Source organism: Fundulus heteroclitus, unplaced genomic scaffold (assembly GCF_011125445.2).
Source record: "Fundulus heteroclitus isolate FHET01 unplaced genomic scaffold, MU-UCD_Fhet_4.1 scaffold_48, whole genome shotgun sequence".
NCBI lineage: Eukaryota > Metazoa > Chordata > Actinopteri > Cyprinodontiformes > Fundulidae > Fundulus > Fundulus heteroclitus.
This window is the reverse complement of record NW_023396901.1, coordinates 1,976,788-1,995,564: the sequence shown is the minus strand read 5'-3', so window position 1 is coordinate 1,995,564 and position 18,777 is coordinate 1,976,788. Positions and strand designations below refer to the sequence as shown.

The window sequence follows — 18,777 nt, the reverse complement described above, 5'->3', positions numbered from 1 at the left end:
ACCAACTCAGAAATTGACGCCTTTGATTGAATGTGTATATAGTTGCGTTGTTTACAGTAATATGCTTTTTTTTTTTTAAAGATAAACATAAAAATAGCATACAATAAATGTAATGTGTGGGGGTTAAATATGCAGGAGTATCCAGCTGTAGTGGGGTTTTAGTTGGAGCCTCTTGCAGAATGCGCTGATTAGATAGGTCCCAGGCGGCGCCACAAATCCAGTCCACCCTCTTTCTTTGCCCTCATCACTTTCCAGACCAAAAGCATGTGTCTGTCTGACTCCATATTCAAGTAATGGTCAGTAGGAACCGTGCATTAACAGGCTGAACAGATTCTGCTGTTTGACCAGAAGAGGAAGCTTTTCTTCACGATCATGTAGATGTTTTATTCACTTCTTGCAGAGAGCTTCAAAGCAACTTTTTTTTAAAATCACTCAAACACTTGTGGGAATAGAGAGTGTAACCAATCTTTCATCTGATTCTGGTTGGAGCAGCATTAGACGCTTTAATTTGATTTAGTTTTGTTGTTGGCATATAAAGCACTGAATGGACAGGCTCCAGATTATCTGTCTGGCCTCCTGCAGCCTTACACAGCATCTAGATGCCTTGGATCTAACAATCACTTGCTTTCAGCTGTACCAGGGTCCATGCCGGTTCATAGGGATGATTCATAGGGCATTTATGTTGTATATAAAAAAAAATCCCCCGACACATAAGACACGCTCCAACTGTCTAATTTAAAGGCATCTGTTCTAATTGGTTTTTAATACAGCATTAAAAAATAGGAGGGGTTGGGGTGTTTCTTTTTCAAGCCTCTATCCAGCACTGTGGTCAACTTTACAGGTGTTTTTAAATGTGCTATAAAAATAAACTTGAAATTTAACTTTTAGGCAGAGCCGGCCCAAAGAACAAACAAAGTGAGCTACTGCTTTGGGCTCAGGACCAACAGGGGGCATCGAAGAGTGCCGGAACAGACGCAAGTGGGGTTTGTATATACACATTTTATTTTGTATGAGCGATACATGAATGATAATTGTGCAAAAATAAAAGTTGAGATCGTTAAAAAAAAAGCAGACTGTCAAGGCTTTTTTCTAAGTGAAATATTTAAACATTTTACTAAAAATCCCCTATTGTTTTAAGCCCTGACCAACTGCATTATGTTATATTTATAATGAGCGAAACGTTGAACAAGGATGTTAATGGTAGTGTTTAATAGTTGTGTGCAGAGGGCCCCTCACTTCCTCTTTATAAACTTAATCATAAATAAATATGTTGGGGTATGCTATAAATTAGCTATATTCTTTAAGAAATGCTTCCTGCATGTTTAGGGACATTTACCTGCTGGAAGGTGAATTTCAGTACCTGTCCCTTCTGAACGACTAAAAATCTTTTCTGTTCAAGGGTTCTGCTGTCTGAGCCCTTGATTTCAGCTGACTATTGGATTCTCTAATGTTCACAAACATCCCAGACCTTCACACAACAGCTGTATTTATACTCAGAACAAATCAGACACAGTGGGACTTATTAATTAGGTGACTGTTGAAGGAAACTTGTAAAACTGGGGTATCAGAGTTAAGGGGTGCCAACATTTTCAGTTTTTTTTATTAGCGAAAATAAATGAAATTTTTTTTTGTTAGTTTGTGACCTAACTTCCGAAATAAATACAATAAGGTTTGTGGTCGTAACACGGCAGAATGTAAAAAGGAAACTTCAAGGTGTATTACATATGTGAGGCTCTGAATCTTTTTTTTGCAAAAGCTTTTTTTTTCTTCAGAATGAAAATCAGATTTTTATCAGATTTAAAAATAAACAAGACACCGTTGTATGTCATCTTTAGGTGTGATTAATATATTAAAATCATTATTTGATATATTTACAGGAAAGAAAACGCTTTTTATGTGGGCACATACTGGAAAACCGGGAGTGCAAATCGTGTCGCGTCTTTGCAAGAGAGGAACTACATTTCCCAGAGGTCTTTGCGTCAGAGGACGCCCAAAGCTGACGACGTGGCTCAGAAAAACGTCTCATCACCGGCTTTTCAGTGGACCGGGGTGATTCAAATCGGAGGACAGGCTGTTCTCTCGCTGCTAGCTCTGGGTCGGTAAAAGCTGTGGCGGTCTGCTGGAAAACTTTGACCTGATCGCGGTGAAGTCATGTCGGGGAAAGTCAAGAGCCGGAGTGCGGCTAACGCCAACCCCATAGCCGGCGGCGTGTCCTCCGATGAGCGCATCCTGCGGGATATCCATCAGCTGTACACGGAGGCAGACAGCGGTGGGTTACAACACTGAAACAAATCATACCTGGCTGTAGTACAGCTACGTTTCTTTTAAAATAAACGCGGCGTTTTTACAGAAAATGTGGAGGGGTAGCGCCCGGGTTGGGGGCTAAGTGTTAGCTACAAATGCTAACAGGGATTTTGTGAGTTTTGGCTGACGTTGCACTTGTCAGAGTTGATGCTAGTCAGGCTAGCCACCTCTGCTTTGTTAGCCTGTATAATGTGATTTGTTATGTTTGATGTCGTTTTCTGTTTGCGTTTAGCTCAAAAGAGTAAGCCTAGCCCGGTGGGTCACCTAGCATTGATCTTTGTGACACACCAAAAAAAAAGTTACTAATGGGACTTTAATAGTAAAATTGTGTTCTGGTGTTCCCTGCAGGGCTGATTGCAGTGGCTGAGTCTGTTGGCGTGAAGCTGCTTCCACCCAGGAAGAAGATCACGGTGATGCTGATGGGCAACCACTCTGCTGGGAAGAGCTCCTTCATCAACTGGTAAGCACGGCTGTCCTCTCTCTACATGCTGGACAAGCTTCTGTGTGTCGCACTGGAGTCGAAGTGGAGCAAAAATATGAAAATCTGCAAAGATGACGACATGGACCTCAGCCGTAGGCATGTTTTTGCAGGTGTGGGTGCATCCGATTAGGACGGATGTGAAAATAATTGCTGGTTGCCACGCCTTGGGCACCGCCAGAAGCCATCCAGGTGTCACCTCTGAGGGTTTTCCTTTTTATATGTGACTCACACAACATGTGTGCTACATTTTAGATAGAGGTAAAGAAAAAAAAAAATAAGCCAGGAGACTGTTACCGAATTGACCTTGCTGTGGTCACCCCAGGTTATTTTGCTGAAAAATGTGGTGTTTCTATTGTAGACTTCTGTAGTAGTAAAAAAAACCCTCTTAAACAAAACTATATTTTACTGTATTTAATCTAAAAGGCAGAGGGATGTTTGCAGCTTCAGTACTGGACTCTCACACACAACAACGCAACGGGCAGATTTCCGTACCCCAGAGAGAAACCCGTTCATTCCTCTGACATTAAGTAGGACCCATTGTTTACACCTGGGGTCCGTTCTTCGAACGTTGCTTAAAACATCCAAGATCAAATGACACATCCAAGATGATTTCATCCGGCTAATCATGATCCGGCTAATTGGGTTCTTCGAACACATTTGTTGTTTACGATTAGTATGGCTGGATTGAGTTATCTGAGACAACTGCGCGTTCATGCGTTTGTTTAAAAGGGGAAATGTATCGATAGTAGAAACATTGATCAGCAGCGCTACTATTGGCTGTTCAGCATGGCCAAAGAACGCCCACAGTTTTTCTCCCAAGCAGAACAAGAGCTTTTAATGGAAGGTTATGCCGAATTTGAGTCATTAATTAAAACACCTAAAAATCTGTCAAAGCCAGGAGAGAGGGCTGGCAAAAGCAGCAGACAAATTAATGCGTAAATACTGTCCATGGTAGATGTTTCTATCACTTTCTACAGCATGAATGTTTGCATTTTAATAATTTGATATTATTTGTTCTTTTATATCAGAGCCTCCACGGGACCCACTAGAACATGGGGACAAGTAAAAGTGAAATATTCTACAAAATGGTAGCCTTTAATTATTACACTTTATTTTAAAAAGGCACTTGTTATGTCAAGAGATCCAAATTTCAGTGTCATTCCTTAGAGACGGAAAGTAAAGGACATGTGCAAACTGGGAATTTTAACAAAAAAAAATCTTTATCCATAAAAAATGAAAATCTTCCTTTTCCAATTAGTCATCCACAGTTTACACGGTAAAACTTTATTGCTCCGTGTCTAGATAATCCGTCCATACGGCTCGACAGGAAGCAAGCCTTTCAAAGTAAAACTAAACTTCACAATAAAATGGCCCGAACAACTCTTCTTACTGAATATGATAAAAATAAAAAGCAAACTATCATACAAATAACTTAAATATTTTAGATTTATGGCTCCAACATCACTTTTTCCTCTTTAAAAGCCACTGTTAAATGATGTGTTTGTCTGTTTATAACAGCCACCAAGAAAAATCTCTCTACAATCACACTGTTGCGCTGCGCTAAAGGATCCTGTCTATTGCGCAATACGTGATTAATTCGAAAAACTCTGCAAATTATTCTTGCACCTTCCGTAACAGGTTGCTGTCGTAAAAATGGACATGGCTACGGCAGACTTCCCTATCTCCTCCGCTTATACAGCCGTGATCTAATCTTGTTTACATGAAATAAGCCTGCTCTGGAGCAGGCTTAAGCTGGCGCACATGTTGCTATGACAACAAGTGCAGGATGTCTTTCGAAGAACCAAACGATCCAAGATCATGCCAAATCGTCAACAATGAAATCCTGCTAACTGAGTTAGCGACGTACGAAGAACGGACCCCTGTTCAGGGGCGTGCCCAGTATAATAATAATAATAATAATAATAATAATAATAATAATAATAATAATAATAATAATAATAATAATAATAATAATAATAATAATATAGGCTTTATTGATCTCACATTGGAAAAATTCACATGTTACATCGGCTCAGTAGCCAGTAAACACAGGGAGAAGGTGTCAAGTAGGACGAGGTGCATCAAATATATACAGTGTGTCCTCGTTATACCATGGATCAAAAGAAGTAGATAAGAAAAAGAAAAAAAAAGAAAAATACAAAAAAGAAATAAGGCAGGATGTCTTATGTACATTCACTGTGACTTATACGCATATGTATTGACATATATTCGGGTGTGGTAGCATCAGAAGTCACTTCTTTCAGGATTATTGCACAGTGTATTAAATAGAATTGCTCAGTAGTCATTGCCTGTTGGTTATTACACTTACAGTTATAGTTAAAGTTGTGATAACAGTTATAATTACAATTATGGTTACAGTTATAATGTAGCATTGTATAATCTGATGGCAGAATACATTTTATTTAACAGCGCCTTTCTTGACACTCAAGGTCACTTTACAGACGATAAAAATGAAAATACAAAAATACAGGAACATAAAAACAGTTATGATATCAGTGTTACCTTCATCACATTGGTGATGAAGATCATGCTGAAATGCAGACGTGTCCTTGCTGACACATCTTCCCCTAATCAGTCATTCTGTCCAATCCAAGTATGTCAGGAAACCAGAAGAAGTGCTACACAGGGCCACACGTTTCATATCGCCTCATGAAACGTGGTGGCGGAAGCATCATGCTGTGGGGATGGCTTCCTTCAGCTGGAACATGGAGTTATTGGGAGCTTTGATGGGATGTTTGTGTTCACTTTGTCGCAGGAAAATAAACCTAAATGTTAGGGCTGTGCATAAAAATCGATACAAAGATTAATATTGATGTTTTTAAAAATGATTTAATATCGATATTCTGGCTTTCAGTATCAATATACCTCCCAACCCCTAGGGGGCGTTATTGCAGCGCACCATTACTGTTCACAGGATTTTAGAAGCGCCTTCGTCTCTAAAATCAGATGTTTGGGTACATTTTTGGTTTGCATTGAACCAAGTGTACTTTATTTTCCTGTTAATATATTAGTGTTCAATAAATTGAACATAAATATAATACTTGGCTGGTTTTGTTCATTGATTGACTTTGAACATTTAATTTAAAAGTAATAAATATCGATATTGAAATCAAATCAAGCGGAGCTATATCGAGAATCGTATCGGCTCATCCTAGATCAGGCGTCTCCAAAGTGCGGTCCGGGGGCCATTTGCGGCCCCTGTGCTGATTTTGTGCGGCCCCAATTGCATTTTAAGAAAGATTTGGCCAACCAACACTTTGTTATTTATAATATTACAGACAAGGTAAAATCTTAGTTAAATGTTGGGTACAACACAAAAAACATCTATCCAGTGGCTTTAACTCGACTTTGATTGGAATGTATTTATTAAAATTGTCTAAATACAGATAGTCTAATTTGTTTATTTGAAATTATCATATGTTGTAGAGCAGGTAAAAATAATTTTTTGCAGTTGCTTGGTTATGTTATTTTATTATTAATTTTTTTTTAGCCCTCGGGTGCTTTTCACTTGACAGTTTCAGCCCAGGAGCCAAAAAGTTTGGGCCCTCCTGTCCTAGATGATACCCAGCCCTACTAAACGTACAGTCAGCGTTGCAGTGGAATGGTTTAGATCCAGGCAACATTCATGTGTTAAACCGGCCGAGTCAACATTAAGATGTAAATTCAGTTACAAATCTGTGATGAGAGTTGAAATTTGTGGTGACCGGAGAAAATCGGGTTTGGTTTTTCACACGATCCGAATTAAAAACCCTGAAATTTGTTGCTGTAATGTGACTAAAAATGTAAACTAGTGGAAACGATCAAAACACTGTTAATCGTCGGCCTTATACACTGCGGGACCTAAAATACAACCGTAGTTCGTTTGTTTCTTTCCTCCTGTGGTGCATTTGGAGCTGTCTGATATTTTGGCTCACATGTGTGTTTGCTCTCGGCCAGGTATGTGGAGGAGCACATCCAGCGCACCGGTGTGGCTATCGAGACGCAGGGCTTCAGCTTTGTTACAAGCGGTCGCAAAAGAGAGTCTCTGACGGTGAGCACAACAGCAGCAGATTGAGGAGGGCTATGCAGGCGTATTTTCCCCACATCTGTGTTGTTCTCCTGCAGGAAATATTTCCCAATATTAACGGCTTCTGTGTTCAGTGCCGGCTGCATCGCACGGTGGCTTTAATGCATGACCAATGTCAAATGTTTTTCTTCTTTAGGGGAATGCAACCCTTCATCTATATCCACATTTCAAGCCTCTGCAGGAGTTTAAAGGTGAGAACTGAAATGATTGTGATTCGTCGGCGTCGGACAACGTCCCGGCTGCTCGTCGTTTTCCCCTCTTCTGACCGAGGAGTGGTTCAGAATCGTTTTTATGTTTCAGATCCGTTGTTATGAGCCGCTACGCTGCGTTTTCACGGCTTTCCATCCTCTTTGAAATTCTTTCTCAAGGTGTGTCGGAGTACCTGAGCACAGAAATCTGCACGTCGCGACAGAAGCGGTTCAGCCTGGTGACGTTTGTGGATTCTCCGGGCTTAGTGGACGGAGATATGAAATACCCCTTTGATGTGGACGAGGCCATCCTCTGGCTGGGTGGGTTGGCCCTCTGCCCTCTTGGCCCTGACGGTTTTGTTTAAACAGAGGCGACTTTAGGAGATCTTATGAAGCTTTTTTTTTTTACAAATATGTGTAAAAAGAAGATAGGCTTTTTTTTAATTTGTTATTTTACTCATAGTTCCCTCTGTGATGATTTGTACCTCTTGGGTTCCCATATCTTGAAGTGTTTGGGATTAGATTTAATAGTTTTCCAGATCAGGAAGGAAAAATATTATTTCCAAACTTGAGTCCATTTCTATTGTTAAAGGTCGTCGTTTATTCCTTCTTTGTTTATATTTGTTTCTTTTCTCTCTGTCTCGGGTATGTCCTGTCTTCTTTCTTTTTTTTTTTACGTTTTTTTTGTGCTCATTGTTGGCTTCCTTTCTTCTTTCTTTGTGTCCTTCCTTCCTCACTCATGCTTTCCTTCCTTCCCTCTCTTGTTTTTACCATCCTTGTCTCCTTTGTTCTGTCTTTCCATTCCTGTCTCCTACCTCCTATCATTGTTGCCTTTCCTCACTTGTGTCCTTTGAACCTTTCCTCACTCGTCTCCTTCCTTGTCTCTGTCTTCTTTCTTTTAGTCTATCTTCCTACCTTCCCGAATTTCTTTTCCTACTCATTATTCCTAAAATAAAAAATTGAGTCTGCAAGGGTGGCAAAATTTCACCTGTGCAAAACCCTGTAGGTGCTCTGCGTTTAGAAGATTGTTGTAATTGCTTAGATTGTAGAAATGGGCATGTTTAGGAGAATAGCTTTCTCCTTATAGCCTGTCGCAGACTTCTGAGGATTTAAAAAAAAGTCCATCTTATTTGAACCCTGTGTTTTCTTCTCTTTCCCATTTTGAGCAGCAGCTCAGAGTTCATTCTCCATTTATACCTCAAGGAAGCAGAAAGTTGAGGATTACATATTTAAAAAAAAAAATACATTTAAATAAGCAAAGTCTAAATTAGTTACGTTGGTTTATAGGAATTGTTTGGGATACTGTTATTGATTCGTATTCTCCACTCAATCAGTGAACTCAAATCAAAAAGATTTTTTTTTTCTTTAGACATTTCATTGTGAGATTGTACCACTGATTTAAAAAAACGTAAGGCTTTTGACATCTCTTTAGCAGGAATGCCAACATTTTATTTGGGGGTAAAAAGCTAAATTATCAACATTTTTCCTTCACGTGTCCAGCTCAGACCTAGTAGAGGCTCTTTTTCTGGAGCTTTGCTCTCACCTCTTTTGTACATAAAACCATTTATTGCCTCAAATGAAAAGATCATCGCCTCCAGTTTTCTAGTCCAACTGTTACAAAATGCTTCTGTTTCTGAATGAGAAACACAAATAACGTTCAGGAAAAGGAACAAATATTGTTGCATTCGAATATATAGTTGTTAAATTACATGTTACCTGTTTTTAAGAATACATTTATTTCATCCTTTTTTTTTTTTTTTTTTCTTTTTTTTTACAAGGATGACTCAATCTGTTGTGGGAAAATAACGACTTGTTCTTGTTCCTTTCAGGGGAACTTTGTGACCTTATCCTGGTTTTCTTTGACCCCATGGGTCAGGCTCTGTGCAAGCGCACCCTCAACATTGTGGAATGCCTGAACGACAAACATGGCGACCGGCTGCGCTTTTATCTGAGCAAGGCAGACGAAGCTGGGAGCGAGTCAGACAGACAGGTAAACTCAGCCGCAGGTCTGTTCTTCCACTTCGGTACGGAGTGGAGTTTCAAGTGCCTTGCCAAAGTATTAATGCCCCTAGACCTTTTCACATTTTGTCCCAGAATCAACTTTTTTTGCCAAGAACACAAACGGGGAATTTGACCGCCGTTGCACTTTTCAGGGAAGGTATTTTAGTCATGAATATATAGAAAGGGATTCTGCATGTTATGCCACATGCAGAATCAGTCCTACTATTAAAATCAGCACTTTTATCTGACCAGATTCCCTTTCTATGAGGTGAGAAACACATTTGGCATGGTTTTGGGTACATTTTGGATAAAGTGTGCCAAAATCCCAGCTCCGCCTGGCACGCTGTCCACTAGAACCTTTGTGGAACAAATGTGCTTCAGCTGATTCAGTCCAGATTTCCTGCAGTTATAGTGAAGATGTGGGTCCTTAAAGTCAGATGCTTTTCCTGGGTTTTCACCAAGGTTTTCATGGTGTTTTGAAATGTTTAAACATTTTTGGGCGAGGCTCAAAAAACGTATTTTTGTTTTTCAATCACCAATAAATCAGGCATAGTAACAATTGCATTAGTGGTTCCACGGAGAAAAAAATTATTTTCTTACCCTTACACAGATGGCAAAAGTTTGTATTTAGACTTTATAACTGTGGAGCTGTACTTGACTTTATATCAGGTAAGTAATTTCCGAATGGAAGTTGCTCCTAACCCGCTTGAGGGCTTAAAGGTAGAGTTCATGTTTTTTTTTTTTTTTTTTTTTGTTTTTTTTTTAAGTTTTCCCCATCCCTTTTTGAACTGCACATGTGCAAGGCTATCTTACCTGCTACCTTCCACTCCTCAAGGGGATAGCGTGAAAAAAAAATCTTCCATATCCACTCTGGTCTTATTTCTTTCTACCGAAGCCTTCCTCTTCTTTTCATAAACCCGGTTTGCTTCTTGTGACTCTCTGCCATGTTCAAAGTCTACGGTGAAAGCAGCGGAGCTACAATGACCGGCTAACCGCTAAGCTAACTTCTAACCTAGCCGCTAAGCTAACCAGATACATAAACAGTAGAAACGCGCCTGCACAGCCAGCAAGCTGAAACTAACAAGGAACGAGCGCGCACACCGGCGTTATATGAGCGCTTCGGAACGACTGGCATATGGGACAACCAATATCTGAAAATCTGACCCAATCTGTATAATCAGATTAAATTTGATTTTGGAAAGTGCCATGAGATTACATGTTTCATGAATTGGTGCTATATAAATAAGATAAGCTTTATTGATCTCACATTGGAGAAATTCACTTGTCACACAGGACCAAAAAGTCTGACAAATCCCTGCTCCTCTGTGCGAACAGCAGTGATTGGTCAGTTTTTATAGGCCTGCATCTCTCGCAGGGATCAAATCCTTTTAACCTCCTTTTTCTGAATACATAATGTATTTCAGGATGGAAAGATGATTTTTACCCAGTATAACAAAGTGTTTCTGAACAGGATTACCAACTATAGCTTTAACACACGTGTAGACTCTGTTTATCAGGTGTGTTCTAAAACAATAAACTTAAATGGATTTTATTTAGGGATGTCGGAATAAAGGGGGCTAAATAGGGTGTCACACCACACCTTTAATGCTTTTATTTTTAAATAAGACCGTTCTACTTCAGAGTTGTGCAGAAATTTGTTGGTCCGAAACACATGGCATCAAAAAAAGAACACAATGAATATTTTGGCAAAATGTGAAAAAGGTTAAGTGCTATAAATAATTTGACAAGATCCGTACAACATGAGTCAACTTAATTTGTTTTCTAGATGATGTGTTGATTGGATCTGGAGGTAACGACTTTCAGACTGACTAATTAGCGCTTTGTTTGTGTTAGAGGGTAATGATGCAGATTGTTCAGGAGCTCTGCAAACGACCTGGACTCAACAAATGTGGCTTTGACATGCCCACCATCTACATTCCCAATCCAAACAAGGTAGGACCTCATGTCTGTCTGACCGCTGATCACATTACACATGCACGGATAAAATCACTAATTACTGCTTTTTATTTGATTGATTTCTGTGCATGCCGTTTTCAGCCCAGTCGCTGTGTGAACCAGATTGAGGAGGTCTGTCGCACCATAGAGAAGACCATCAACCAGACGGTCCAGAACACCCTCAACTCTCTGGAGAAGGACTGTGAGCTCGTCAGCGAGGCCATCACTGATAAACTCATGAACGACAGGTGAAAAACACGCGCCAGAAGTTATTTCTCTGATCTTATGGTTTTCTATCATTTGATTTTTGGGCATCTGGAAAAAATTAAGACTTTAATTCTGGCATCTAATTGATGGTCTAATTTGGTCTAAATGACTAAGAAATGCATTCAAAGACATTAGTTGGTTGGTTTCCTGTCATTTTCAAAAATTTACAGCCTTTCAAGCATTGAAAAATGTTTACATTTCCAGATTTTATTCTTTTATTTCTATAATATTTTTAAAAAAGTGTTGCTTACACTGGTTTATACTATTTCACATCCCTTTTCCACATTTTAGATAGATAGCTTTATTGTCATTTTGTATGCACAAAGTGCGTACAGAACAGATTTATTTTTCTGGGACATCTGCACCTTTTTTAAAATCAGCCTTAGACTGGACCTGTGTGTGGGTTTAAATCCTGGTTTGGTTTGAAAATCAATCAAGACGCCCAAACTCCTTATTTTAGAACTTTTATTACAAAATAAATGTAAAAACTTTATAAAATGAGCTGTAAAGAAACGCGACAAGCTACTTTTTTGCAGTGTTATAATTATATTTAATTTAAATGGGGTAGGGTACATTAATAATGAAACGTATAGTTTGATTATTAATGTACGTATAGTTTTTATAAGAGGCCTGTGTACTAGATGTAAATAGAGATCAATCATTTAAACTACAATAATTTACTATTAACAGAAGGGCAAACGTATTCAAACTGTACAAATGCAACAAATTGTGTACTTAAGATAAATAGAGCTACTGGTTATGTGCTTATTATCTGAAATATCTGGATAATGTGTAGCAGTCCCTGACGCAGTGATGCTTTCAGAGTGTAACCTTGATCACTCCATCCCACAGGCAGAGCAGCGTGGAGAACAGACGGGCCCGCTGCAAGAGCTGCTTCCTGACCCTGCTGGGTTTCTGCATCCCACTGGCTCTGCTGGCCTTTGTGGCGCTGGGGGCTTTGTCCCCGGGGCTTTTGGAGATGACTCTGGGCCCCGAGGGTACAGAGGTACTCTCGCTCTATCTGGTGAGCGTCACAGCAGGTGCAATATCAACTGCTTTGTTGTTGCTTTTTTTAGTTTGGATTAAAATCATGGCGGATTTTGTGTTTTTGCAGACTCCCTTAGTGAGAATATTTGACTCCCTGTCTGGAGAGGAGAAGCTTTATTGCTGCACTGGCCTGGTCTTCCTCTCTTTCCTCCTGCTGATCATTGCACGCTTCTCCTTCAGGTAGGAGGCCCCACAGCCATCTGTCCCTTCAGTTTCAATATAAATAGGTCACTATCTGCTTTAGTTCTTTTACTACATCCTAGCTGATTATATCCCCCAAAAAAATAACCAAGGATGGAGTAATATGTATTTTTTCCCCCCTATATGACCTTTTTTATGTTACTTTAAAAGAATAATTAAAATAAGAGCCAATTGGGGAAAACATACATCCAGTCAAACATGAATAACTGTGTTGAGGTTGTAGTTATCAGACATTCTGGTTTATCAGTCTAAATGATGTAAATGTTCACTTGATTTTCCTTAAAGCCAATTTACGGTACCACATAAAAGTATTCACACCCCTTGAGCTCGTTCACATTTTGTGACACTACAATCAACGTTTAACATATTTTGTAAGGGTTTCCTGTGATAAAGCAACACAAAGCAGTGCGTCATTTTAAAGCGGAAGTGGAACTAAACTATCGGGGGGGGACTTTTCCCTCCACTCTCTGCAGAACCCGGCCGACTCTTTCAGGCAAACAGAAACGGCAGCTTCAGGAGAAGTTCGAGTACATTCAGGAGGTGGTCAAGCCCAAAAAGGTATCGCGTCCTTGTCTGTCGGACCTGGTCGTGATGTTAAATGATCTCTTTTGGGTTTTAACGCTCTGTTTTCGCCCTGTAGAAAAGTCTCTACGAAGAATATCTGCGCCAGAGCGTCAGCGATCATGACATGGACTTGTAGAAAACAGTTCTTCACGTTGACTTGGGACCAATATGCCAAGAGTCCATACCAGCTCAAAGATGTGTCTTTTATTTTTATTCCAAATATATGTGGCATTCAGAAAACCCCTCCATGATCTGGTGCTGTGACTTCTGTACAGCCTGTTACTGCTACACTACCTGCCAATGAGACGAGCTTGCTGCTGATCTCTTCTTCCTTCTGAGCTCTCGTGTCCCGTGCCTCTGTCCCAATTCCAGTAATTTATCTGTGAATTACTCTAACAAAGATGTCCAGACTATTTCTAGCAACAGACAGCACTGATCTGAGTCTCTTTGTAAACATTTTGAACTTTGAGGGTGTTGCCCAGAATTTTATACAGTATTTTTTCATACTGCTCATCAAAAAGTCGTATATTTGTTATTCCTCCAAATGTCTGATTTAGTAAATATCAAATTTAAAAAGTCATGTAATTGAAACTTTTTTTTTTCCTCAACCTTGTGATCATGTTTAATTAACTGAATAAAACGGTTCTACAATGAAAGTTGTGTTGTGAGAAAAAAGTTCTTAAACAATATTTATTTGACCTAATTTTTTTGTCTTTAAAGCAGCACTGTCTTTTAGCCACTAGGGGCACTAGACCTGTAAATTCCAGGTTTAGCGCCTCTGAAGGCCACTTGCAGCACTACACTGTCGTGAAATTAAACAGTCCCCCTCTGTGTTTTGGAATCTGATAGCAGACGATTGTGGACCAGCAGACTGAGAAGATGTAAAGACAAGGTCACATGACCCATTCAGCTACGGATCTGACCCTCTCAAGTTACTAAGGCTACGTTAACACTACAGGTCCTGATGCTCAATTCAGACTTTTTGTGGAAATTGGATTTTTTTTTTCTGGGGGTGGCCGTTCATACTATTAAATGCGACTGCCATTATAGTGCTGTCTAAACGGTGCAAGACTGAAAAGCAGATGACAGGAGAGGTCACAGAGCAGTGCACTATTTATGGAAGTAATTGTGAATGTAATCGTTTCTAGAAGTCTTCAAATAAAGATTTGTTCGAAACAAAAAAACTTGAAAAAATAAAACGTGGATACCAGCCAGCGTCTCTCCTTAATACTAGAAAGCTAGACCACATGATGGCAGGTGAAGTAAGGTAAAGCAGCGCAGCTCTTAAAGATGGTCTTTAGTGGAGCGCTAACTGTGGATGTGTAGTGAGACACGGATAAAATGTGACATGACCGGCATTCAGACTGCGGATGCTTTGAAAAATATCCGATATGTATCTGAATTAGTAGCACAATTTGGATAACGTTCAGAATTGGGCTGTTCTTACTGCCATGAAAAAGACAGATATGGGTTTCATTTCCCTGCAGTGTGAACGTAGCCCTATAGCGAGTTTTTGAGAAGGACAGCCTGCATGGAGCATCGATATGCGCCGAGTGCTTTATATGACCTAATAAATCTCAAATTTAAGCTAATACTTGGGTCAAAACCCCTCCCATCAGAAGGAGATGAGGTATCTCCTTCTGAAAATACACAAATATCAGTTTTAAGTCATTGTTGGAGTGAAACATCCTGGAGGTATTTCTCAGGTTGCTCTGTTTCACACCCACGTGATATCCCAGTGGGCCAGTGCTCCAGTTTTCTTCCCGGACTCTCAGATCTGCTGCAACAGATAAGGCCACGAGAACGCTTGTGCATGCAGAGTGATCTGATTACTAAGCAGATGGGAGGAACATAAAGTAATGCCTTCAAGATGGACGAGAACTGTAAAGTGTTGACTGACTATGGTCAGTATTATACCCGAACTGGCAAATACTGACTTTAATGTGTTGGGTAGTGACACTTCTCTAGTCTGCACAGACGATAAAAGAGACATGAGACTTATTTTCTTTAACTGCTGACCTGGGTTTTTGCAGAGTGTTACAATAGGGGCAGCGGGATTCTGGAAACCTCTACTGCATACCTTACTTTAGTAGAGGTCTTGAGGCCCAGAAAACTCAAAGAAATACGGAACATGACACCAATACATAACAAAATGTAACACTTTTAAACAGCAATCTTAAGTGTCAGGAGGTGCGACTAGTTTGTAAATGTACATGTAGTAGCGATTGTTTGTCAAACCGAACTTTCAATAAAAGTTCCTCCAACCACTAAGAGGCAATGGGGTCCAGATTCCATACGCAGGCAAAAGAAGCTGTGATGTCCAACTTTGTTGATTGTTCAGAAAGGTTTATTTGTGTTTCCTTTCAGACACAATTACAGACTTCAAACTTTCCTTTGTTCTCACTCTGTCAATCACACTCTGCTCTCTTGCTCTGTTAAAAACCATAGGCTCCAAACCCAAATGCCTTGCTGGTCCTTTACCAGGCCCCTATACTTATAGAAAAGTGGACTAACCCACATGACTTCCTGTCTAACTCAAAGAATGAATAAGAAAAAAATAATAAAACAAAAAATTAAACAAAATCAACAATTATTAACCTGCAAATAAATACTGTAAATAATACAAAAAATATACATTTAAGAATTATCTAACAAAAATTCAAATGAATAAAGAAATCAAGAATAAATAGCTCCAACAGTACAGTTGGAAAGAAATATTTGCGTCTACTGAATAAAATGACACGTCCATTCAAGCCAAACTTTTCCTTTAGATCACTAATGCATTTGGCAAAATTTGCTAAATGCAGCAACTTTTTTTTTAACCTACTTCAAAGTCAGACGTTTTTTTTCAAACGCCAAGATTAGTCTGGAAATTTCTTTTCATCCAGATTATGCACTGGCTTTTTTAGTTTCTGGTGACGTGTGACGTGTTTTTGCTGCAGGAGGGCCTGGTGCGCCACACAAATTCCCAAAGAACCCCCATTGAGGGTTAATATTTAATCGACAGGTCAAGACATCACCCAGGAAGTCAAAGATTGGGGGAGACGGGTCGTCCAACTGGACAATAACCGTAAGCATACCGGCAAATTAGTTCCAAAGTAGTTTAATGCCAACAAACTTAATGTTTTTGTGTGGCCATAATGAAGTCCTGACCCCAGTCCTGTAGAAGATTAGTGAACAGAGCTCAAAATATGTCTGAAAATATGTAAAACCTTAGGTAGTTCCAGTATTCATCCAGCAGAGGGCGTCCCTCTTTTGTGTGATCAAACCATATTGGAGCACATTAAAGTTACCGTCACAGATTTAATATAGATAAATGCTGATATGTAAGGATTACTCTATTGTAATAATCAAATTATTTGTTTTGGTGTCTGAGTTGAAGATCAAAAGGAGAGGTTGTGTTAAAAAAATAATTTTAGACTTAGGTCAGTTCCACTATTGTTGCAGTTGTAGAAACATTTTATTCGCCCCTGTTATGTAAAGTAACTAAATTACAAACATATTCAACATTCTGCAAGGTCTGCATTGAATTTGCTACGTTTTTGAATTGAGAATTGTCATTTAAACTGATCTATTGGTTATATCCCCTGAATATGGCCCTCAAAATGGAACAGGGTATGTTCAGAGAAAATGTCATGATTATTATTTAAAACAATGTTAGGTCACTTGAATCTAATCACCTTACTGATCACTTTTCACTTTAATATTATCATGTGGGATTAAATACATGGGATTGATTAGCTTTTAATAAAGTATCTAGGACTAAAAAGTTTGAAGGATTCAAAAGCTTCTTTTAGGAGAGGAGCCAGACCACCAAAATGAGATGTTCAAATTTTAAAAACATGCTTCCGGTCTAATCTCACATGGGAAAAGGTTTAACAAGTGTTGCTTCCATTGGATTCAAACAGGAAAGTAGCAGCCAGGTGCTGTGAAACTGACGAACTTGGCGAAGGATATCAACTATAACCACGAGAGGAAATTGTTGCTGGACATCAATAATGAAAGGGTCATAGTGCCTGAGAAAAAGCCTATTTAGCAGAGAAAAGGGATTTGGCACACTGCAAAAAGGGAACTAAAAGCAATTAAAATTGTCTTGAAATTAGTGTATTTTGCCCTGATTTGAGCAGGTTGATAAGGCTATTTGCCGATGGAACGAGTATCTTACCCCTAAAATAAAATAATTAGATATCCTGCACTTGAAAGAAGATGATGGAGAATTATTGTTCCAATTTCAAGTGCAAAAATCTTATTGCATTGGCAGATAATCTTATTTACCTGCTCAAATCAAGGACAAATACATTAAGTTCAAAACATTTTTTTTTTTTTTTTTACTTCCTTTCAGTTCACTTTTTCCAGTGCAGCCTTGCAATGTACAGATAGTTTGGATCCCAGCCTTAGCTCTCTCTGCACAGGTATTTTAGCTTTAACCTGACTCTCACCAGATGGATTTTGTTCCGCAGAGCTCTCTGCAGGTAAACTAAGGTCAAGTAACCTGACTTCAGCTTACCCCCACGGTCCAAAAACACGACTGTAGATTAATTGTTCCTGTAAATTTCCCTTGGGTATGAGTGTGTGTGTGTGTGTGTGGTGATTTGTGCTGTCTGAGTTGCCCTGGGATGGTTCATCATCACTGTTCCGTGTGTTCTCCCATGTGAAGATAATGGTTCTCACTGTGGTTGATTGGAGCCTTAGAAATGGTCTTTGTGAGTTATTTTAGCCTGCTTCATGTTGTCAGGTAGGCTCTGTCTTAGTGCTCTCTTGATTCTACATATCTGGGAGTAATCGGGCCCTTGGTGTGGCAGGTGGAAAATAAACCCCAAAAATGTGGCTAATCAGTCATGCTGGTGAAGGTTCTCAGTCATCCAGGTCATGGTCATTCCAAAAAAGTTAAAAAAACAGAAACAACTGGATTTTCCCCTGAAATTTGAAGACGTTTCGCATCCTAATCCAGAAAGCTTTCTCAATTCAAAATGAACGACTCCATATTACTATGAGGGTAGACCTGTCTCAGTTCAATTTGCATGTTATCTAAACCATTACAATGCCTTTTTTTGGGCAGTACCAATAAGCTTAGAGCTCCACACTACTCCAGACACTTTGAATAGAGAAAGCTTTCTGGATTAGGAAACGAAGCGTCTTAAAACTTCAGAAAAAAGTCCAGTTGTTTTTGTTTTTTAAACTTTTTTTGGAACGGCTAATCAGTTAGTTCATGATTTGAACTAACTGGCTTAGCACCTAAATACATCACAGACTTGTTATCAGTGTATCAACCCTCCAGACCACTAAGGTCTTCTGGCTCCAGTCTACTCCACATACCTAGAACCAGAACTAAACATGGAGAAGCAGCATTTAGTTCCTATGCTCCGTTTATCTGGAACAAACGTCCAGAAAACTGTAAAAGTGCGGAAAGCCTGAGTTCTTTTAAATCAAGATTAAAAACACATCTGTTTAAAATTGCCTTTGACTGTTCTAGTTAAACAGTTTTACTGTTTTTATTGTTCTTTTTTGTTACTACATTCTATCCCTACTTGCTTTTATTCTATTTTCTATCTACATTTTATTATTTTGGTATATCTTAATCATGTAAAGCACTTTGTATTGTCTTGTACTGAATTGTGCTATATAAATAAATTTGCCTTGCCTTGCCTTGCCTTGAAACGAGGGCTGGACTCTTAAAAATG

General features: G+C 39.2%; 1 protein-coding gene across 1 annotated transcript; it reads left to right on the top strand.

Annotated features, from left to right (window-relative positions):
• The first annotated feature begins 1,983 nt into the window (after positions 1-1,983).
• Positions 1,984-13,747, top strand: si:ch211-11k18.4. The gene is made up of 12 exons (XM_012882244.3): positions 1,984-2,269; positions 2,653-2,764; positions 6,743-6,836; positions 7,009-7,063; positions 7,241-7,381; positions 8,890-9,050; positions 10,916-11,014; positions 11,120-11,265; positions 12,137-12,308; positions 12,399-12,511; positions 13,006-13,090; positions 13,173-13,747. Exons 1-12 carry the CDS (start codon positions 2,152-2,154, stop codon positions 13,230-13,232), a joined length of 1,356 nt encoding a protein of 451 aa, XP_012737698.1. The 5' UTR covers positions 1,984-2,151; the 3' UTR covers positions 13,233-13,747.
• The last annotated feature ends 5,030 nt before the right edge of the window (positions 13,748-18,777 follow it).

Excerpts from the sequence above, each read along its gene's own strand:
- si:ch211-11k18.4 (XM_012882244.3), top strand. The coding sequence starts at position 2,152 with ATGTCGGGGAAAGTCAAGAGCCGGAGTGCGGCTAACGCCAACCCCATA. Across the intron at positions 2,765-6,742 it reads AAGAGCTCCTTCATCAACTG|GTATGTGGAGGAGCACATCC; the intron begins GTAAGCACGGCT and ends GCTCTCGGCCAG. Across the intron at positions 12,309-12,398 it reads AGGTACTCTCGCTCTATCTG|ACTCCCTTAGTGAGAATATT; the intron begins GTGAGCGTCACA and ends GTGTTTTTGCAG.